General features: G+C 40.2%; 1 protein-coding gene across 2 annotated transcripts in view; it reads right to left on the minus strand.

Moving 5' to 3' along the window:
* JADE3 (jade family PHD finger 3) overlaps positions 1 to 23,922 on the minus strand; it is a 152,084-nt gene that overhangs the window by 19,826 nt on the left and 108,336 nt on the right. For both annotated transcript variants that reach the window (XM_030934771.1, XM_030934772.1), the window contains 4 exons: positions 16,606 to 16,796; positions 13,177 to 13,388; positions 7,524 to 7,691; positions 3,310 to 3,426 (listed from right to left, as the gene is read on the minus strand). In XM_030934771.1, the coding sequence (XP_030790631.1) occupies positions 3,310 to 3,426; positions 7,524 to 7,691; positions 13,177 to 13,388; positions 16,606 to 16,796 (688 nt within the window). The remainder of the gene's footprint in view (positions 1 to 3,309; positions 3,427 to 7,523; positions 7,692 to 13,176; positions 13,389 to 16,605; positions 16,797 to 23,922) is intronic.

A 23,922-nucleotide genomic window follows, 5' to 3' on the forward strand; every position in this document is an offset into this window, starting at 1 on the left:
GTGACAAAGCAAGGCTCTGTCTCTCTTAAAAAAAAAAAAAAAAAAAAAAAAAAAAAAAAAAAAAAAGCCAGGTGCGGTGGCTCACGCCTGGAATCCCAGCACTTTGGGAGGCCAAGGCGGGTGGATCACCTGAGGTCGAGAGTTCGAGACCAGCCTGGCCAACATGGTGAAACCTTGTCTCTACTAAAGATACAAATAATTAGCCAGGTGTGGTGGTATGTGCCTGTAATCCCAGCTACTTGGGAGGCTGAGGCAGGGGAATTGCTTGAACCCAGGAGGCAGAGGTTGCAGTGAGCCGAGATTGCGCCACTGAACTCCAGCCTGGGCAACAGGGTGAGACTCTGTCAAAAAAGAAAGAAAGAGGCCGGGCGCGGTGGCTCAAGCCTGTAATCCCAGCACTTTGGGAGGCCGAGACGGGCGGATCACAAGGTCAGGAGATCGAGACCATCCTGGCGAACACAGTGAAACCCCGTCTCTACTAAAAAATACAAAAAACTAGCCGGGCGAGGTGGCGGGCACTTGTAGTCCCAGCTACTTGGGAGGCTGAGGCAGGAGAATGGCGGGAACCCGGGAGGGGAAGCTTGCAGTGAGCTGAGATCCGGCCACTGCACTCCAGCCTGGGTGACAGAGCAAGACTCCGCCTCAAAAAAAAAAAAAAAAAGAAAGAAAGAAAGAAAGAAAAAAAAAAAAAGCACAGTGGCTCATGCCTGTAATCCCAGAACTTTGGATTGGATGGCCAAGGCAGGAGATCACCTAAGGCCAGGAGTTCAAGACCAGCCTGGGCAACACAGCAAAATCCTGTCTCTACAAAAAAATTTTTTAAATTAGCCAGGTGTAGTGGTGTGCACCTGTGATCTCAGCTACTCGGGAGGATCATTTTGAGTCCAGGAGTTCAAGGGTGCAGTGAGCTATGATTGTGTCACTGCACTCCAGCCTAGGTGACAGAGTGAGACCCTGTCCCACAACAAAAGCACAAATGGGGGAAATTGCAGTGACTACAATAAAGAAAATAAGTTACTGGATATAAATCCAATGTGCTACTATAAAATGACCAAATAATAACTCTGAAAAACGAAAAATATATTATTTTTAGAGGGGGAAATGCATATCACAAATGAATCCATGGTACAATAAAATATGAATATATTTATTCAATAAACCATAATTAAGCACTAACAATGGGCAGGCACTCTAATTTGTGCCAGGGAAATTCACAGAAGAATGATGCACAATCTTGGTCCCCAAGGGACTCACATATGGGCAGCAACCAGGAAACAGCTTAAATACACAGGCAATGTCCTAGGGTAGTAGTCCCCATGGAAAGAGTTTTCCTTTAAATATTTTTCCTTTATTATTTTAAAGTGCCATAGTTAAATAAAATCATTCAAGAAAAGTTAAAAAAAAGAGGAAGTAGCCAATTCTGTCAGATATAAGAATGAATTCAAAAAATTAAAAGGGCCTTTGGGGATCCAGATTATGTTCTTCAATTACAACGTCCCAGTAAAAGACCCTGGGTTCCTTGGAGGAATAGCTAATCCCAGGTCTAGAGCAAGAAATCTACACGATACGCCTGGAAAATACTGTCATGCCAGACAGCAAGAAATCTCACAAAGCGCCTAGCTAGCGTCATTATCCCTAAAGCCAGAGGTCCCCAACCTTTTTGGCACCAGGGACCAGTTTTGTGAAAGATAATTTTTCCATGGACTGGGGGGAGATGGTTTTGGGATGATTCAAGCACAATACATTTATTGCACACTTTATTTCTATTATTATTACATTGTAATATATAATGCAATAACTATACAACTCACCATAATGTAGAATCAGTGGGAGCCCTGAACTTGTTTTCGTGCAACTAGATGAGCCTATCTGGGGGTGATGGGAGACGGTGACAGATCATCAGGCATTACATTCTCATAAGGAGCGCTCAACCTAGATCCCTTGCATGCGCAGTTCACAACAGGGTTCACGCTCCTATGAGAATCTAATGCCACTGCTGATCTGACAGGAGGCAGAGTTCACACGGGTAACCCTTGCTTGCTCACCACTTACCCCCTGCTGTGCAGCCCGGTTCCTAACAGGCCATGGACCAATACTTGTCTGTGGTCTGGCAGTTGCGGACCCCTGCACTGTGCAATGATATTATATGTCCCCTCTTCGCCGAAGAAGGTTGGCAGGCAAATATAACTCCAACCAGCTTGCAGTTCACATGCAGGAGGTCTGAGAGGTGAAAGGTCATCCTTTCCATCCCTCTAGCCAGCAGAGCCATCTTATTACATTTGGGATAGAAGGAGAAATAACATGGAAAGACAAGGCAACCTTTGTGCCTTTGCTGGAGGTAACTGGCTGTTCCCAATCCCATCCACGTCTCCGCTAATTGGAGAAAACCATATACTGCATGTTCTCACTTATGAGTGAAGCTAAACATTGAGCAGACATGGACACAAAGAAGGGAACAGACATTGGGGCCTACCTGAGGGTGGGGATTGAAAAACTACCTGTTGGGTATTATGATGATTACCTGGGTGAGAAAATTATCTGTACACCAAACCTCTGCAACATACAATTTACCCGTGTAACAAACCTTGACAAGTGCCCTTGAACAGAAAATAAAATTTGGAAAAAGAAAAAAACAAAAAAGAGAAATCATGTCCTTTGCAGCAACATGGGTGCAGCTGGAGGGCATTATTCTAAGTAAATTAATTCAGAAACAGAAAACCAAATACCACATGTTCTCACTTACAAATGGGAGCCAAACAGTGGGTATACACAGACGTAAAGACAGGAAAAATACAGTGGGGATTACTAGAGGGAGGAGGGAGAGTACCAGGGCTGAAAAACTACCTATTGGGTACTTACTATGCTCACTATATGGGTGATGGGACTAAATGTATTTCAAACCTCAGCATCACGCAATAGACCCATGTAACAAATCTGCACATGTACCCCCAAAATTGAAAATAAAAGTTGAAACTAAAAAAAAGGAACATGGGCCTGGTTGTTTCAGAATTATAGCCGGTTTCCACCCAGGATGGTATCATCTAGCTTTAAAACTCACTTAATTCATCAGCTCTGACAGCAAAGGATGAAGATAAACTATCACTACGAATATTGAAAAGAATAAGCTTAATGGTCCAGAGGCAATATCCAAAAAAAGGATTTCCAGAAATGGTCCGTACAATGGCAGAGCCCTAAGAGTGGGTGGGCAATCTCCTGAGTGACCTTTCAGTAGACAGGACACTCTCACTGGGAGGGTGAGTCCAGCTAATTTGGTGTTAGCCCACTCTACTACTTCTCATGGGGACTTACCTGAATACAAGCCCCTGTCTTCAACTTGCACAAGTTGCAGACTAAGGCCCACCGACTGGGTGGGATGTGGGAGATCTTCGTGATCGGTTCCATCCTCTCAGGACAAGCAATGCTGACCTACAAATAAAATACCACCATAAGGCAGAAGTACCAAGGCATCCCAGAAGTACCTTTCACAAACCATAAACGATGTTACATAAAGCTAAGAACATCAAAACGAGGTAAGTCACATCTCTTAAGGTTAATATGGAATCAAGAATAAACAAAAGTTATTTCCACTGCTCAGTCCTTCACTCATTTCCAGTAATATAAATAATTCACATATGGGATGAGAGAACAGGAGTGTAGACTAGGCATGATTACCTTTCACTTTCTTTCTTTCTTTTCTTTTCTTTTTTTTTAGAGACAAGGTCTCCCTCTGTCACTCAGGCTAGAGTTCAGTGGTGTGATCATGGCTTACTACAGCCTTGAACTCCTGGGTTCAAGTGATCCTCCCACCACAGCCTCTACAACACCTGGCTAATTAAAAAAAAAAATTCTTTTTGGCTTTTATCCAAATGACAGGCAATAACAAATGTCGGTGAAGAGTGGAGAAAAGGGAACCCTCATACACTGTGGAGAAAAGGAAATGCTCATACACTGTTGGTGGGAATGTAAATTAGTACAACCACTATAGAGAATAGTTTGGAGGATTCTAAAAAAAAAAAAAAAAACAACAAAAAATAGAGCTACCATATTATCCAGCAATCCCACTGCTGGGTATATACCCAAAAGAAAGTAAATCGGTATATCAAAGAGGTATCTGCACTCCCATATTTTTTGCAGCAATGTTCACGATAGGCAAGATTTGGAAATAAGCTAAGTGTCCATCAGCAGACGAATGGATAAAGAAAATGTGGTACATATACACAATGGAGTACTATTCAGCCATATAAAAGAACGAAATCCTGTCATTTCCAACAACATGGATAGAACTGGAGGTCATTGTGTCAAGTGAAATAAGCCAGGCACAGAAAGACATACATTGCATGTTCTCATTTATCTGTGGGATCTAAAAATAAAAACAACTGAACTCAAGGAGATAGACAGTAGAAGGATGGTTACCAGAGGGTGGGAAGGGTAGTGGGGGGAGCAGGGCAGGCAGGGGGTGGCAATAATTAATGGGTACGAAAAGGATAGAAAGAATGAATAAGACCTACTATTTGATAGCACAACAGGGTGACTATAGTCAAAATAACTTAATTGTACATATAAAAATAACTACAAGAACATAACTGGGTTGTTTGTAACACAAAAAGGATAAATGCTTGAGGGGATGAATATCCCATGTTTCATGATGTCATTATTAGGCATTACATGCCTGTATCAAAATCTCATGCATCCCATAAATATATATATATAATATGTACCCACAAAATTAAAAATTATTATTATTATTCTTGTAGAGACCGGGTCTTGCTATGTTACCCTAGGCTGGTCTTGAACTCCTGGCCTCAAGTGATCTTACTGCCTTGGCCTCCCGAAGTACTGGGATTACAGGCATGAGCCACTGCGCCCAGCCAAGGTTACCTTAATGAACACTTTTACTTAGGAACCAAAGAAAGCTACTGAAAGTAACTAAAATTCACAAAACCAAGTATCTATTATGTTAAGAGATGGTGCTACATGCCTTGTTGTTTCATTTGATCAACTAAGGATGAAAAACAGAGGCAGTGACAAGTCTTTCCATTTGGTTTACAAAGGAACCATGATATTGTTGGAAAACAGCACATCTGTGTAATGAAGAGACTGCAGAATGTAAGTAGAAAGGATGAGAATGACATTTTAAAACCAAAGTCTTTAAAACCATGTAACTCTCATGAGCTTACCATACTCCCTCAGTCAAAGTAGCTTCGAAGTGAAATTAGTCTTTGGGAGAGGACTGAAAAGAAAGGGATGCTTTTTTTGTTTTCCTTTTTGAATCAGGGTCTCACTCTGTCATCCAGGCTACAGTGCAGTGGCAGGATTAGAGCCCACTGCCAGCCTCGACCTCCCAGGCTCAAGTGATCCTCCCACCTCAGCCCCTGAATATCTGGGGACTACAGGCATGCACCACCACAGCTGGCTAAGTTTTTGTATTTGTAATAGAGATGGGGTTTTGCCATGTTGCCCAGGCTGGTCTCAAACTCCTGGATTCAGGTGTTCTGCCTGCCTCGACCTCCCAAAGTGCTGGGATTATAGGCATGAGTCACCACACCCAGCAGAAAGGGATGTTTTAAAAAAAGATGAAAATATTCTTTTCCATGTGAAAATAAGGGGTCAAGCAACTGCTGGTAGCAAGTATTTTCATTCCCCCTACCCCGTCAAATATATACGTGAGTTTTTAAGAGGGATACAGCTTTAAAAGGTGAAGAACTGTCAAATAAGGATGCCAAACTAGTGCTGGTTCTGCCCACATCAGGAAACTAACAGAACTTGAATAGTCCAGAAGGCACTGGAAACCAAGAACTGGAAACCATAAGAGAATGTCAATAACTGAGAAAGCTTATTTTGTTTTTAAAGAGCTCTTCCTGAGTCATGTTCTGGACTTTTATAAGCTGAGAGCCTACTCTATTAGCTGGGGGATTTGCTGCTGGAAAACAGTCATTCTCAAGCCAGAAACCTGAGTTTATTTTATGTCTAGATGTTCTTAGTAAGAAAAAGAAACTACTATTCAAATATTTTTTAAAAATACTGATGTCTATAGCCATAGGAATACAAAAGTATATATATGGGACTTTCAGTGTAACTCTGTGAGCTTCTTTATTAGACAGTAACTCCCCTGGAACCAATATTAACAAGATTAAAAGCAGGAAAATCTTAAAGGAGAATGAGTTACTGATATAATATCAGCTCCCCATTAACTAGATTCTGCAGTCTCTCTTGTCATGCAGTTAAACTGCCTAACAAATCTGCTGGCTTGGATAGTGGTTGGGGAGAGGATCTGAGTGGTATATCCACACAGCTTAAGAAATAAAAAAAGGCAATCATAAGAAGAGGAAATAGTTTGAATAAAGAGGGTCTTTGGCAGATGTTGAGTGTAAGCCCTGAAAAGAGCTTCAAAAAGTAAAGGGCATCGGCCGGGTGCGGTGGCTCACGCCTGTAATCCCAGCACTTTGGGAGGTCTAGACAGGCGGTGAGGTCAGGAGATCGAGATCATCCTGGCTAACACAGTGAAACCCTGTCTCTACTAAAAATACAAAAATACAAAAAAAAAAAAAAAAAAAAAAAAAAAAAATTAGCAGGTGTGGTGGCGGGCGCCTGTAGTACCAGCTGCTCAGGAGGCTGAGGCAGGAGAATGGCGTGAACCTGGGAGGCAGATTTTGCAGTGAGCCAAGATCGCGCCACTGCCCTCCAGCCTGCGTGACAGAGCGAGACTCTGTCTCAAAAATAAAAATAAAAATAAAAAATAAAATAAATAAAAATAAAAAAAGGTAAAGGGCATCTATCACAGTAGACAAAGAGCTATTGCTCAATTTGTAATAGCCTAAACATGTAAACAACCCAAATGCCATCAAAGGAAAGTGAATAAATCAGAGTATATCCATACAATGGAATATTAGCAATAGAAAGGAATAAACTATTAATACACACCACAACATGGAGTGTTAGCCAGACCGAAAAGAATACATACTGTATGAAGTTTAAAACCAGACAAAATTAATCTATCATGATCGAGATAAAAATGGTGGTTATTCTTGGGGGATAGAGACTGGAAAGTGGGCATAGAGGATCTTTCTGGGGTGCTTTATGTCTATTTTTAGGTATTTCATGTCTTGGTCTGAGTTGTGGTTACAGATACATACATGTGTAAAATATCACAAAACTCTACACTTAAAATTTGGCATCTAAACATAAGTTTTACTTTAAAAAATCCTGCTGCTCACACCCTGGTATTTTGTGTCTCTCCTCTCATACAAATTTATCAATTTATACATGATATACCCAAATATCATGTACATATTTGGGTATTATCCCAAACACCACGGGAATACCACCTATATATTAATCAGCATGGGCTTACATGTACGTGTGCATCCAAGAAGGATCTGAGGTAGCTCAAGTGGAAGTACCATTACTTCAGAAACATGGGCAAGCATGAAGCATCTCCATACTAAGCCTGAGTCAGTCTGAATGTTGTGGGGAACAGGGACACCCTGGAGCAAATGGTCTCACAGGCCTGGATGAATTCTTACCTCTGGGATCCACAGGGCACAGCTGACATGAGCCCATTTAGTCCCTGTCTTGGTGGTCTTCATGGCTCCACCTTTCTTTGGACATAACACACATTGCGGATAAATACCCAGGACACAGGAGCGACACAACCAGCTGCCTTCTGGGACCTTGAGGATGCCATAGCAGGCCTGGAGGTACGAGGAGGAAAGGGGAGAATGGTCAGTACCTTCTCACCAGGGTTGGTATCTGTTCCGATACACAGTCACAGAGTATCCTCCGCTTTTGGGAGAAAGGCAAATAAAGCTGAACAAGTTTATATCCAGTATCGAGTGATTTAAAAATACTCAAAAAAGCAACTTCCACCATCTGTCCTAAGATCAGCATGTCTGTCCATGAGAACTGACTTTAAGCATGACAGAACAAGACTAGGCGATACAGCCAATCATTAGCCCAACTGTTATCTAAGTGTTGTGATTACAGCATTTTTTTGGTCTGTTTTCTAAAGTTTCTTCAATGACTATGTATTATAATTAGTCAAACACTTACAGAACATTTCCTAAAAATTATACACTGTTGTGATCAAGAAAAAAATGTTAGAAAATAGAATGAAACTTCTGAGGAGCAAATGAACTAACGTTTATAAAAAGCCTATTAACGCCTAGTGCATAAAAAGTACTCAGCAAATCATAGCAATTGCTTGCTTGGGTTGAAGAAACAGGAACTTGTGAACAAATCTTGAATAGAATATTACACTAATCACAATAATTCATAATGAGTTCTGGAAGGTGCTTCAAATCCTTTATGGAATGAAGTTGGACAAATAAATAAATGAATTATTGTGAAAGACTGGAGATTAGTTTGGGAAACATTCTAGACTTCCTTTTTGCTATCCCCAATTTTGCCCATCATTTCCTCCTTACTGCTCTACTCTATTAGAGACTAACTGATTTAATATGGCAGGTTCAAAACTTATCTGCCTCAGGAAATTCACCCGCAGCTCAGATTCAAGTTATAACAGTTACCATAATATCTGCCCCCCACAACCTGGTCCTTTTCCAAATTCTTTCTTTCCATGTCACCACCATACTTCCTATCTTCCAGATCCAAATTCCTAGACTTGTATTATTCACTTTCTTTCATCTGCTGACCTGGTGCTTGCTATTCTCCCTACAGTGGCCCCAAGACTCTGACCTTCCTCTCCATCCTCACCACTTGCTCTATCCAAGTTCTCATTATGCCATGCCTGGATTGATTAATTTCTGCATTTTCTTTTTCCCCCTTTGTACCTTCAACCCTTCCTCTACTTGGCTGCCAGATTGTCCTCACTAAAAGAATTCATACCATTGTACAGTGGCAAGCCCTTTAGATATTCCTTCTACTCTTACCTGCCCCCCACTATCCAAACTAGAGGTTGGCTGTTTTCCAAGGTCTGTTTTATAAAGCCAACAAGCTAAGAATGGTTTTCACATTTTTAAAGGGTTGTAAAGAGAAGAATATGTAACAGAGACTGTATGTGGCCTATAAAGACTGAAATATTTACAGTGGATCCTTAAAGAAAAAGTTTGCTGGTTCCTTATCTAAAGCCTGCTGCTCCTTGTACCTCACTATCCGATCTCATGCCCCACTATACCCAAACACAGGGCCTCTGACTTGGACAGGCAGGCCTCCTGGTTTTCTCCATAACTGGTCATTCTCATTTTCATGTCCATGTGTCTAAGCAGTTTCCCTGCTCTACATGGTTAACTGTTCTTTGCACAGTTGGACCTTTCTCACCCTTCCAGACCTGGTTCAAACTCCAGGCCCCTCCAAAAAACCTGCTTAGGTCACTGTAGCCCCTTGTGTTTGTCCCACTGTCTGACTCCCGTCCTCCACTCCATGCAATTTCCCTCACCAGGTACACAGTCAACATCATGTGTTCTTTATTTTTATTATTATTATTTTTGAGACAGGGTCTTGCTCTGTCACCCTGGCTGGAATGAGGTGGCATGATCTTGGCTCACTGCAGCCTCGACCTCCTGGGCTCAAGCAATCGTCCTACCTTAGCCTCCCGAGTAGCTAGGAGCACAGGCATGTGCCACTCTGCCCAGCTAATTTTTGTAGAGACAGAGTTTTGCCACACTGCCCAGGCTACTCTCAAAATCCTGGGCTCAACTGATCCACACTTTGGCCTCCCAAAGTGCTGGAATTACAGGTGTGAGTCACAGCACCCGGCCAGCACCATGTATTCTTTTTCTCTACATTTGCTGTTGTGTTTCCTCTCCTCAGTGAGATTTTAGTAATTTTTTTTCTTTTAATTAACTCTGGCCTACAGAACTCAATGAGATTTTAAGGTCACTAGAGGTAGAGCTGTTATCATCAATTTACCTGAATGCCCCCTATGCTGAGCTTGAGTAGGTGGTTGGATAGAACAAATGTGTTTAGCTCAAGAATTGAAGCTGGACTCTAGGTAGGCTCCTCTCACAACAGCAAGGCATCATTTTATAAGGTTTCTACCCTTTAAAGCTCTTTGTCTGAGGCCCAGAATGTTTGCTACAAAATGAAAGCAAGCTTCCTCCCTAAAATAGAGTCTCTTTCAGACTGGCAGAAGAGAGGTCAGAGGCCGGCTCCTGGAACATCCTTTAGCTCCTGGCCAGTCTATTGGGCAGAACATCATTTACTGAGCCCTTTTGTGGACTTACTCACGGTCATAAGATCATAGATACATGTAAAAGGACTTGGAATGGCCCTAACTTTCACATTTTTTTTTTTTTTTTTGAGATGGTGTCTCACTCTGTCACCCAGGCTGCAGTGCAGTGGCGCAATCTTGGCTCACTGCAATGTCTGCCTCCTGGGTTCAAGCAATTCTCCTGCCTCAGTCTCCCGAGCAGCTGGGACTACAGGTGCGTGCCACCACACCCAGCTAATTTTTGTATAGAGACAGGGTTTCACTATATTGGCCAGGCTGGTATCGAACTCCTGACCTCGTGATCCACTCGCCTTGGCCTTCCAAAGTGCTGAGATTACAGGTGTGAGCCACTGTGCCCGGCCCAACTTTCACATTTTTAAAAGAAAAAATGGTAAATTCATTGTTAAAATCTAAAGGGTACTTATGTACACATCTCTTCTAAAGTACTGACCATAAGTGCATTTTTGTCACTGAAGAACAAACACTGAAATGTAATATGGTGTCAGTAAAGAAGAAAAATCATGTTTAATAAATTCAGATGTCAACATGTCCCCATTCTGTTAGGTAGTAAACCAAAGCTTCCAAAGCATTTTAAGTCACTTTTCAGCCAACAGAGGGAGCTCTAAGCTAAGTATCTCTTTAGAATCCAAGTAAATATACTCACTTTGGAAGAATCTCTTATGTGAAACTTTATAGGGTATTAATGTCCCAGCTTTAATACATACCAGTTTACATTCTGCAAGGTCTGGTCAGTTATTGTCATCTCATCTCTTTCTATGTGAGAAAGGGGCATCATTTATAGTCATTACCGGAATCGTTTTCAAGACTAATAAATAGCACTGGAGATAATTATGCTACATTTGATTTTGTTAAAGAACCTGAGAATACTTACTATTTTGTCCCAATTGTAAAGGACAAACATAGGAAATATATACAGATGACCTTTACGTTATTCCTTTTAAGCCTCCATAATTATTTATCTGAAACCTCTAGGGTAAGAAAAATTAGGAAATTCAGAATTGCTCAGATCTTAGGAAAGTATATATATAGTATATGACCTAAGTCCCCAGTGGGACCAGGGGCAATACCATATAACCAAACACATTAATAGTTCTCTAACAAAATATATGAGTATTTACACAAAATGGATAAGGACTACAAATGGCCTCATACTGGGTGGGTTCTGGTATTGTCCTCAAATCAGTTCTGATGTGAAACTTCAGCAAAAACTTGTGGTTTTCAGAACTTTATAATTTTGGAATTGCAGAGAAGGGACTGTGGGCTTGTATCGTGAGATATAATACTTAAGTTCATAGTTAAGTGGTAAACATTTTCTGCTGTCACTTAAAGTCTGATATAAATGCCAATAATTGGTAAAGTGAAGACAAATTTTCAAAATTCACTTTGTTAAAGGTAAATGAAGAAAAAGACCCAATTGGTCACATAATAATTCTGAGTACCTTTTACATACAGGGTGGTTAGGTTAGGTGGCACAGGGAATTAAAATAATCTTAAGCCCTGGTTTCTATCTGCTATGTTATCTATTCTAATTATTTTAGTCATTTTATAGCCAGAATGATCTTTCTAAAATACAAATCACATCCTCCAGGGTTGACAGGACAGAACTGAAGTTCCTTAGTTTGTCAGAAGGTCCTTTACACATGTCTCTTGTATCCCTCTCCACCCTCACTCTCCATGCCCTCCCTACTCTACTCTGCCACTTTATAGTTTCTGAAGCCTTCAGTTGCCTCTGACATACTTTGCCTGCTTTCACTACCCTGTCTGAACATTTCTCCTCTCTGCCTGAACATACATTGCTGGTTTACTTGACATCTCCTTTTGGACATTAAGATTTAGCTTGGATGCTACCTCTTGGAAGTTGTCCCTGACCCTCATTTCTCACAGATGCATTTCCACAGCAGCTTGGACTTATATCTATAAAAACACTTGGCATATGATGCTAAATTGGCAGTTTCCTTATATTTCTTACACCAGACTATGATCTCCCTGGGGGCAGAGGCCATGTCTGCCTCTCTTCATCACTGAGTGTGTCCTCAGCATGCAGCACAATCCTGGCCCATGGAGTACTGTACCTATTTGCTAGATAAATTAACAAAATGAATGAAATATAAACAGGTTCAGAAGAATGAAAAACCACTTAGGGCAAGGGAGTTCAAGAAAAGATCTGAACTAGACCTTGAAAAATATGTAGATTTTTGATAGCTGGGAGATAGGAGGAGGCATTTACAAATTGGAGTGCAGCTGAAACATGGGAGATAGGACAGTGTCAGGAATATTCATCACTGCACCCTGAGTAACCTTACTTTGTTGGAGCATAGTGCTTGTGGGGGAAAAAATGGAAAGAGCTGAGAGGAGGGTTGATATCATAATCATTATTAATTAAAAAGGCAGTGTAGTAGAAAGAATGACAACCAGCTTGGGTAAAGTCACTTCACCTCTCCTGGTATTGTGTAAAATTGAAGAGTTAAACAGTCTTTCGCAGTTCTAAAATTCTGTGATCTTTAAAAGTGGGGTGGACCTTCTTAGGAGTGGCATGTTTAGGGGACGGGGGAGGGTCCTGAGTGCCAGGATAAGGAGTCTGGACTTCTATTTGTAGGAAGTGTAAATTCACCAAGGTTACTGACCATGGGTGTAACCTCATGAGGCCATGGAGATTTGAAGGCAGAGGAGAGACCTCAGACAGGCAGCAATGAGATCCCCCTGGGGCAGGGGCCTAGTGGAGAACTGAACAAGGCAATCCCAATGGTCTGGGCACAAAGTGACACAATAAAGACCTGGGTTTAGCCCCATGGGGTAAAGTTAGTCAGCAAGTCATCTTGGTGGTCATAAGAAGTATTGTTTCTAGAGGAAATACTGAAGAACAACCAGGCCAAATCTTTATTTTCACCCTTAAATGCAAGCTGCTACCCAGATATGGGTGCTGGAGATCATCACTGAGCTTGAGAAAGGCTGACCGTAGGGAGGTGACGGTCTCCACTCTCACTAACCTGATGCACACAGACGTTACACTTATCACAGAACACCATATCATTCCCTTCTTCACTGTCTGGAGACCGGCACACATCACAGATCACATCTTCATCATACTCTATGCCTAGCCCTTCCTCTGTCTCAATAGCATGGTTCATATTTTCATGGCAATGGCGTTCCAGGACTTCTACTGTCTTTTCCATAAGATTCTCATCAACTGGCCCACAACCTGCACAGAAATACAAACAATCAATCAACCCATCAGTCAGCTGTCATTCCCAAATCACCTACTGTGAGCCCAGTGCAGGAGTGGGTAGGATTCTAAAGGATAAAAACATCTCTTTCCTGCTCTAAAACAACCAGATTTCAAAAAATCTTTTGCTAGTGCTACTCTAAAATTTACCTATAATCATGTATTAGTGTTTGACACATGAAAGGAGATATACATTTCACCATGTTCCTTAGAAGATATATTACTGACCCTTTCGATTTCTTGTCCAAATTCTAGCCAGTCTCCTCTTAAATCTCTATTTTCTCTTATTCCCACTGTAGAAGGACTTTCACCAAGCTTTATAATTCCGGACATGATAATTTGTAGCATAGTAATTAAAATCACATAACTATTTGGACATAATAATTCATTCTTAGCAAGTTAGCTTCAATGAGCATATCTAATGATTATACAAGGAAAATTTCATATGAAAATGTATGAAGCCCATAATAGAAAATTCTAGGTCCTATGTGTAGGTGATTACACATATAAAATATTTTGTTTTTCAAATATGACTTTAAAAAAATCTAATAATATTTTTCAATGGCAAACTATAATAACATATAAACCTATTAATATTCACAAAGCTCTAACTTCAATTCTGAAATTACCTTCTTTGCTTCCTGATTCCTTTCTCCAGCTATATCTTTATTTTATCTTAGCCTTCCACACTTATTAATCAAATTTTGCGAGAGCACTTATGTATTTATTCTAACAACTTGTAAACTCAGGAATAATCCTCAAAATGATTCAAAACAAACGTACCCAAGTATTCCACTTCATTTGTAATATAAGATGTCCTAGGAAACTTTAGAATTCCACATAAACTATCATTTTAAGGTTGTGGCTACTTATGAAACCAAAAACTGCCCAGGCCTTATGTTTCATTTTTCCAGCCAAGACAAGTTACACAGATTTTTTTTTGGAGGAAAGGAATATAGTGTCTGGTTACAACAAAACTTGGATTAAAATTCCAACTTTACCTCATATTAGCTATGTAAACTTTGACAGGTTATTTATCCTCTTTAGGGCTTAGTGTTCTTATCTATGAAATAAGTATAATAATAAGAAACCCACTGATTTGTTGTGAAGCTGAGATGAAGTAATTGCTTAGTATGGTGCTTAATATGTAGTCAGCACTCAAAAAAGTCCTTAACTCATAATACGTTTAATATTTTTTTAAAAAGTTTACTTTAAGCTCTTAGATACCTCACTGCAATATCATTCACCCTAAAGAAAAGCTTGAGATACTGCAATCCTCTTTTTCTTTTTTTTTTTTGAGACGGAGTCTTGCTCTGTCGCCCATGCTGGAGTGCAGTGGCAGGATCTCAGCTCACTGCAAGCTCCGCCTCCCGGGTTTAGCCATTCTCCTGCCTCAGCCTCCCGAGTAGCTGGGACTGCAGGCGCCCGCCACCTCGCCCGGCTAGTTTTTTGTATTTTTAGTAGAGACAGGGTTTCACCGTGTTAGCCAGGATGGTCTCGATCTCCTGACCTCGTGATCCTCCCGTCTCGGCCTCCCAAAGTGCTGGGATTACAGGCTTGAGCCACCGCGCCCGGCCTGCAATCCTCTTTTAAAATTCTTCCAAGCCTAAATGCAATGTGGTATAGTGGATGGGATCCTGGAACAGAAAAAGGTGGTAAGTGGAAAAATCCTTGAAATCCCAATAAAGTCTGAAGTTAATAGTAATGCACCTGTGTTGGTTTTGTAGTTTTGACATATGTACCATGGTAAAGTAAGATGTTAACATTAGGGGAACTGAAACTGTGAGGTGTATATGAGAACTCCCTGTGCTAACTGCAACTTTTCTGTAAATCAAACTATTCCAAAACAAAAAGTTTGTTTAAAAAACTCATCCAAGGAGAATTAGTTACAAAATACCAAAGGAACCTCATAATAAGGTAGTTTCATGCCAAAGGCAGCCTCGTAATGATTGCGATATCTATGGATATTATATGCATTATGAACACAAGCGCACATTGAGCCATGGATCCATTTGATTATGTCCTCATACCCTGATTTTACTTCTCTGTCAGTCTTTTATTCCCTTCTCTTTGTGGTTGCCACCCTAAATTTACTACTCCCCTCTCCTCTTAGGGGGCAGAGCAAGAAAAGACAAAACAAAAAGCTTTAAAAAATCAAGGAATAAGGACTGGTTACCGGCAGAGTAACTATCATTCCCCATGCCAAACTGCTTTAATATAATTTTAGTTTTTTATTCACGTGCATTCAGATACTAGCCTCAAAAGAAAGAAAGGAAAAAGGGAGGGCAGGAAGAAAAGAAAAACCACTGATCCTTATACTAACAATGAACAAATGTGATTCAAACAAAAATGAAATAAAATGTGATTCAAACAAAAATGAGATCAAATGTATCTTTCACCATATCTTATATGGAGACTTAAAAACAGATGAACAAGAACTGTGTGTAAGTATAAAATGAGTTATCTTTCAGCCTAGCATTTCTCAGTATTGTTGGTATGGTATTGTATGGCATACATTTCCTTTAAAAGCATTCATTATGTTTACTTCCATATGTAAACATAAATTTATTTGCTTTTGTTTCATTTTATTTTTTGAAAACTGTATGACAACTCTAGAACTCTGTGGAAGTAGCTAAGAACTGCTTTGTGAATGTTTTGCCCTAGGCCTGCAACTTTTCTTCCAGGCAGCAAGTCCTGCATTAAGGGGTACTGTCACAGCAATCTGTCAGTTGCAGTGGTGCTGCTCAAGGTTGAAATTGGAGATTCTCTCCAACCCCCTGCCAGAGGGGCCTCTACCTCTGGCCCTGCTCACTGATCACACTGCTTTTCAGGCCAGGAACCTGTCTCAGAATTCTCAACCAGAAGTCCAATCAGCTATGGCCAATCAGCTATGGCCACTCTCAAACTTCCTGAATTGGGAAACAGCTTCATGAAACCTACATGCTATCCTTGATCTGTGCCATTAACTATGAATAAGGAAAGAAAAGGTCATATTTAAATGTTATTGCTCTATTTCTATGTATGCATTTGAAGATATATCTAACTGAAATAAGATAAAATCAACGAGAAAAATAAATGAAAAGGCCAGAAAAGAAAGGAGGCAACAAAATAAAAAGCTAAAGGGTTCTGATAACTTAAAAAAAAAAAAAAAAAAAGAGTTAAGTCACAACTTACTTGTGAGAAAAGAACTTACCCATTTCTGCAAGGTCTTCATTGAGTTCCTGAAGCCAGAAGATGTCCATGTCATCTAGGTCATAGCGGCAAACAGATGCTGCCAACTCCATGATGTTGATGTAGCCAGGCTCTGTGGTGTCTGGAGTGGAGCAGTGAATATACTTCCGGGGTCGGATAAACAGAACGTCCTTTACCTTCTCAGCTATAATCCTAGAAAAGCAAGAGAAAGACAATGATAACAATCAACAAATGACAGATTCCAGGCACTGAACAGATGGCTAAATGCCCTCTGGGAGGTATGGCAGATTCCTTTCTAGAAAGCAAATGGTTTTACAAATTTAGTTTTGTCATATGCTGTTAACTCACTGACTGCTAACAATATTCTTTATTCACCCTCATGGATCCTGGTTCCCACCATTCTAATTTTTAAAAAAATTTTTAGAGACAAGCTCTTGCTCAACCACCCAGGCTGGAATGCAGTGGGCAAGGTCATAGCTTACCACAGCCTTGAAGATCCAGTGATCTTCCTGCCTCAGCTTCTCAAGTAGCTGAGACTACAGGCACATGCCACCATGCCTGGCTAACGTTTAGAAAGATTTTTGGGGGGTAAGAGACGGGGTCTCACTATGTTGTCCAGGCTGGTCTTGAATTCCTGGCCTTAAGCAATCCTTCGAACTTGGCCTCCTAAAGTGTTGGGATTACTGGCGTGAGCCACCACGACCGGCCCATTAATTCTAATAAAATGTTGTCACGTTAGTGTGTTCTTGGTACAATGGCCACCAAGTTTATTTAGAAGAGGAAACCTGGGAGGGGGTGGTATCTGCACAAAGGCACAGCCAGATCCCATACCAAAGACGTATTTCAGCCAAATTAATAATTTTCTGTCATGGAGACAATACTGGATGGTGGTAAAGAAAACAGGCTTTAGTTTCACAGAGGCTTGCTTTTTTCTGCCACTCACTTACATGGTGATCTCAGGCTATTACTTTATTTCTTTGTTTGTTTATTCATTTATTTTGAGATGGAGTCTTGCTCTGTTGCCTAGGGTGGAGTGCAGTGGCGTGGTCTTGCCTCACTGCAACCTCTGCCTCCCGGGTTCAAGTGATTCTTCTGCCTCAGCCTCCCAAGTAGCTGGGATTACAGGCACCTGCTACCATTCCCAGCTAATTTTTTGTATTTTTAGTAGAGAAGGGGTTTCACCATGTTGGCCAGGCTGGTCTCGAACTCCTGACCTCGTGATCCACCCACCTTGGCCTCCCAAAGCACTGGGATTACAGGCATGAGCCACTGTGCCTGGCCACTTACTTTATATAAGGTTCAGTTTTCTTAGCTAAAAAGTAAGGATAACAATCATTAAATATGATAAAAAATAATATCTAGCAAAGACATGGAATCAATCTAAATGTCCATCAATGATAGACTGGATAAAGAAAATGTGATACATATTCACCACGGAATACCAGGCAGCCATAAAAAAAATGAGATCATATCCTTTGCAGGGACATGGATGGAGTTGGAAGCCATTATCCTCAGCAAACTAACACAGGAACAGAAAACCAAAACCTGTATATCCTCACTTATAAGTGGGATAAGTGGGAGCTGAATGATGAAAACACATGAACACATGGTAGGGGGAACAACATACACTGTGGCCTGTCAGTGAGGGGAGGGAGAGCATCAGGAAGAATAGCTAATGCATGCCAGGCATAATAGCTTGGTGATGGGATGATCTGTGCAGCAAACCACCATGGCACACGTTTACTTATGTAACAAACCTATACATCCTGCACATGTACCCCTGAACTTAAAATAAAAGTTGAAGGGAAAAAAACGTCAAACTTGTAGGACTATTATAACAATTATATAGAAAAAAGCAGATAAAGTGTTTGGCTTAGTGTATAGTAAAAATAGATGCTCAATAACATCATTTTTATTGTTTTTATATTCCTTATTATTTTCACTATTTATGCAAATGAGTTAAAAGCCAAGAGGCCATGGAGCTATGCACACTCAATCCATTTCCCATCCATACACAATAGCAACCATAAATCTAAGCTCAAGCAGACTGATATTTCCCCTCACCCTTCCTGACATCCAAGAGCTCAAGGCAAGGAAACCAGAGAAAGAATAAATTTTTTTCACGCCAAGTTATTATTGGTAGTTTAAATACTGTATGAGGCCTCAGAAAATTTAACCAAGAGAAAAATCTGGATTACTATTCTGTGGCAATTTTAAAGAACAAGGTGGGCCATCTAAAAAAATAAACAAACACATGTATATCATAAAATAATGAAAATCATTTCTCTGGAAGGCTTCTGGAGCCAGTTTTCTTTACTCTAGAGTCATCATCACATATATGGAAGGATTTATAAACATAAACATATTCCAATGAATACACATAAAATATACACAGGCATAGTCCACCCTATAAATGTAGAGAATATTGCCTCCTAAGCATTCTTCCAAAAGCCTCTGATTCCAAATAATGAACCCGAATAAAGCTAATAACAACTACACACATTTTCACATTTTAATTTTTCTACCATATGAAGTTTTTAAAGCCAAAGGGAACAAATATTTGAGGAAAAATGCAGAAACCTCAAATATTAATTGAAACTAAAATTTTGGGAATTGCTGTTAGAGGCCTGCTTCCAACTGAAACATACTCAACTAAAAAGGGTAGGACAGATATATGAATTCTTCGGAGACTATGAGATTAAATATGTCATGTTTCTTTAGTGCATGGCCTAGAAGGGAGAATATCCAATTTTTTGTCAAGAGTTATCTTTTTCTAAAAGGAAGACCATTTTGTTAACTATTCGTCTCAATTGCCTCAAATTCTACATGGAACAAGGTAGGCTATAAATGTTTTTGTATACTAATATGCTCATTAAACTTCTGGAAGAAAACAGAGGAGAATATATTTATGACCTTGGGGCAGGCAAAGATATTTTAAATAAGACACAAAAGCCATTAATCATAAAGGAAGAGACTGAAAAATGAAACTAGAACTTCTGGTTATCAAAAGAGACAAGAGAATAAAAAGGCAATCCATGGGACAGGAGAAGATATGTGCAATTGAACATAGACAACCAAGGACTTACATCTACAATATATAATAAACTCTTACAAATTAATTAGAAAAAGACAACCCAATTAAAAGCTGGGCAAAAAACTTAAATAGATACTTCACAAATAAGGCTATCCAGATGGCAAATAAACTTTAAAAAGGTTCTCAACCTCATTAGTTATCACAGAAATGCAAACTGAAATTACAATCACTATTATCTACCAGAATAATTAAACTTAAAAAGACAGTCCGAAAATTGAAAATACTAAATGTTGGTAAGGAAATGGACGAAACAGATTATCTCTTACGCTGCTGGTGGGAGTGTGAATTCGAACAACCACTTTGGCAGCAGATATTATAGCTGAACATACACATACCCATGATCTGGCAAACCCACACGAGGTATATACTTAGCAAAGTGTACACAGATGCATACCAAATGATGAATAAAAAGGCTCATATCAGCATTTTTATGGTACGTAAGAACTGGAAACAACCCAAATATGTATCAAGAGCAGAATAAAAAATATGGCATATTCACACAATACATGACACAGAAGTGAAAATTAATGAATTACTACATCCAACAGCATGGATGGATGGCAAAATCGTACTGATGAGCAAAACAATCCAGTCTCAAATGACTGTATACTGTAGGAGTCTATTCATAGGAAGCTCAAAAACTGTCAAAACTGTTACCTAAGGTGAGGGAGGTCAGTTACTGGCAGGGAAAAGAAGGAGGGGTTCTGGAATGTTGGTAATATTTTCTTTTTTTTTTTAGGCAGTTCTCAGTGGCATGACCACAGCTAACTGCAGCCTCAACCTCCTGGGCTCAAGTGATCCTGCCACCTCAGCCTCCTGAGTAGCTGAAACTACAGGTGCACACCACCACGATGGCTAGTTTTAAAATCTTTTGTAGAGATGGAGTCTGTGTTGCCCAGGCTAGTCTTGAACTCCTGGGCTCAAGTGATACTCCCATCTTGGCCTTGCAAAGTGCTGGTATTACAGGCATGAGCCACCGTGCCCAGCCATGTTTTATTTCCTGATCTGGGTGGCAGATAAACGAGTGCATTTAATTTGTGAAAATTCATTGAGCTGTACAGCTTTGTGTACCTTTCTGTGTGGACATTAGACTTCAATGCAAAATTTACAATAATGATAATGACAGCAATGTCATCTCACTCATCTTTCCTCGTGTATCTTGAACTAAAGGTCTGCATCTAAGGACCGAGTCCATGACAATAAATTATATACTAAAACAGTAATACCAACTACGAGAAAATATGTGGGTAAAAGATGAAGTTAATATAAACTCACAAGGAGAAATTACTGTATTTATAATGATAGAGGGGGAAGGGATGTGAGAATTAGTGAAAAAATATGTTTGGGATTTTTAAAATGCAGCTTCAATATCTTCGAGTATATATAACATGGCTAAAGCTGGAGGAAATCCCAGGATTATCCCCCCGGATGGGTGATTTTCTTTCTTGGCTATGTACTATGGATATAGATACTTTTTTTTTTTTTGAAACCAAGTCTCACTCTGTTGCCCAGGCTAGAGTACAGTGGCATAATCTCAGCTTACTGCAACCTCTGCCTTCCGGGTAGAAGTGATTCTCCTGCCTCAGCCTTCCAAGTAGCTGGAATTACAGGCACATGCCACCAAGCCAGGCTAATTTTTGTATTTTTAGTAGAGACGGGGTTTCACCATGTTGGCCAGGCTGGTCTCAAACTCCTGACCTCAGGTGATCCACCCGCCTTGGACTCCCAAAGTGGTGGGATTACAGGCGTGAGCCACCGCGCCTGGCCTGACACACTCTTTAAATGGTCACTAGACCATTGACCAAATCAGCAAAAGCTCACAAGCCTAGAGGCATGAGCAATTTTGTTAGGATGAGGTAACCTCAACTTTCAATTTGGATGCTTGCGTGTAAATGAATGTTGTAATAACTTTCCAGAGGACTAGCCTTTGGTGAAAGGACCCACAATCACACCTGCTCTCCAGGGAAGGCTAGTGGCTGGATCAGTACTACCTCTGGCCCCTGTGGATACTGCTGTGCCAACTGAGGAGGCAATAAAAAGGTAACTGCAGTCACTCTAACCTGATCTATGGCCTCCTCCAGTGTCTTATACACAGAGACCTCTCAGTGTCTCTTCAGTTGATCTAAATATTTGGCAGGTACAGACTATGCTACCTTTCCTAATAAGTGGATTAGAATCATTTGTGAACACTGCAGAAGCTGCATAAAACCAAAACCTCGTAGGTTTTGTAAAGGTTTGAAATAAATGCCTTAAAAATGAACTGGATAAGAGTTGGGTATGGTGGTATGCTCCTGTAGTCCCAGCTACTCAGGAGGCTGAGGCAGGAAGATCACTTGAGCCCAGGAATTTGAGGCTCTAGTGAGCTATGATTACTCCAGCCTGGGTGACAGAGTGCGACCTTATCTCTAAACACACAAATAAAACTAACTAGATAGTAGTTACTGTAATAACAACTCTAGGAATAGTTTCCCAAGATGACCCTTGTTCATACTACCACTCTGGGATAACCACTTCTCTCCAAGCCTCCATGACTTAATCTATAAAACAAAGGACAATGATAACCCCAGCAACAGATGGTATTTTCCAAATACCACATTCTTCTACAATGTGACTTTGTCATCTTCATCAAGTAGTGAAGTCTATCTTCCTTCCCCTTAAATAGGGGAGGGCTTGTGATGGTTTTTGATCAGTAGAAGTGATGCCATGAGAACTGCAAGGCTGGGTCATAAAATGGAATGCAGCTCCCTCCTGGTTTGCAGGAATGCATGCATTTGGAGCCCTGTGCCTGAGGCCTGTAAGAAATCTGACTATGCTGAGGTTGTTAGGCTATGAGGAAGCCAAACTAATGGGAAGGCCATGTGTAGTCTATGTTATCCAAGCCCAGGGATGGGCTGTTACACAGATATGCAGTGAATAAGCCTTCAGTTGATTCCAGTGCCCAGCTATTGGGTCACTCTCAAACTTTGTCTTCTTTGATGAGGCCCTAGACACATCACGGAGCAGACAGAAGCCATCCCCACTGTGCCCTATCTGATTTCCTGACCCACAGAATCAATGAGTATAACATAGTTGCTCTAAGCTGCTAAGTTTGGGGGCAAATTATCATCAGCAACAGTAACTGGCACAACTGCAAACGGACTGTTTTAAATTTTAAATAAGATAAACGTGTGTGAAAGTGCTCTGTACATTGTGCTCCTTACTGAATTCTCATAATTGAAAGTAAAAGTGATAGAATGCTGCTGCCTGAAATGGGATGAAAAAGGAGGTGTGGGAAGAAGGAGATGGGGTGAGGAGAGTACAGGGAGATGGGAGAGGCCTAGATGACCAAATACAGCAGTGGAGTGGGAGGCAGGCATGTGTTCCCATTTATCATTAGGGGTTGTTCTCTTGACTTACTATATGAAATAGGGATATATTTTGAAAATAGAGTTAACAGGATATTCTGTTATACTGACTATGGGATATAAGACAATGAAGAATCAAAGATGACTAAGAATTTTGGCTTAAACTGAAAAGACAGAGTTACAGCTAGAAGGATAGATTTTTCTATCAGCTAAACCTAGAAAACTACAAATAGAACTGGTTTGGGAAGATCAGTAGTTCAGTTTGGGACATTTTTAGTCTGAGATGTCTACTGGACATCCAAGTGGAACTGTTGAATTGGCAGTTACATATTTGAGTCTAGAGTTTAGTAAAGAAAGTACTGATCTCCATAGTCCAGTAAGTCCAGAGTTTACATTGCAAGGGGAAATAGGGACCTATCTGTATCCAATCATTTCCTCTTTCAGTTTTATTAACGATTCAGAAGTATATATTGTTAAGTGAAAAAAGCAAGTTATAGAATAATCCCATTTATTTATATATACATATATGCGTGTGTATAAGCATATACTACATAGTTAATTTTTTTGTATTCTGATTTTTATTGGTATAATAATCCGTAATTTTAAAAACATACACACATGCACACACAGTAAAACTTCATTAATCACTGTGCATTATACAACTTACAATGTTTGTTTGCTTTCAACAAAAAATGAAACATTGTTTTCCTTCCGTTGGAATCTTACTGCAATAGAAACTGATTAAAATATATAAATGAATACCCAAAAAGAAATATCTGAAGCTCACTGTTAATGACTCAAAAGCCTTCAGTCTACCTAGACACATGTATTAGGGTTAATACCATCTTTATTTGTTGAACTCACTTTCGAAAAATTTCTT

Source organism: Rhinopithecus roxellana, chromosome 7 (genome assembly GCF_007565055.1).
Source record: "Rhinopithecus roxellana isolate Shanxi Qingling chromosome 7, ASM756505v1, whole genome shotgun sequence".
Classification (NCBI taxonomy): Eukaryota; Metazoa; Chordata; class Mammalia; order Primates; family Cercopithecidae; genus Rhinopithecus; species Rhinopithecus roxellana.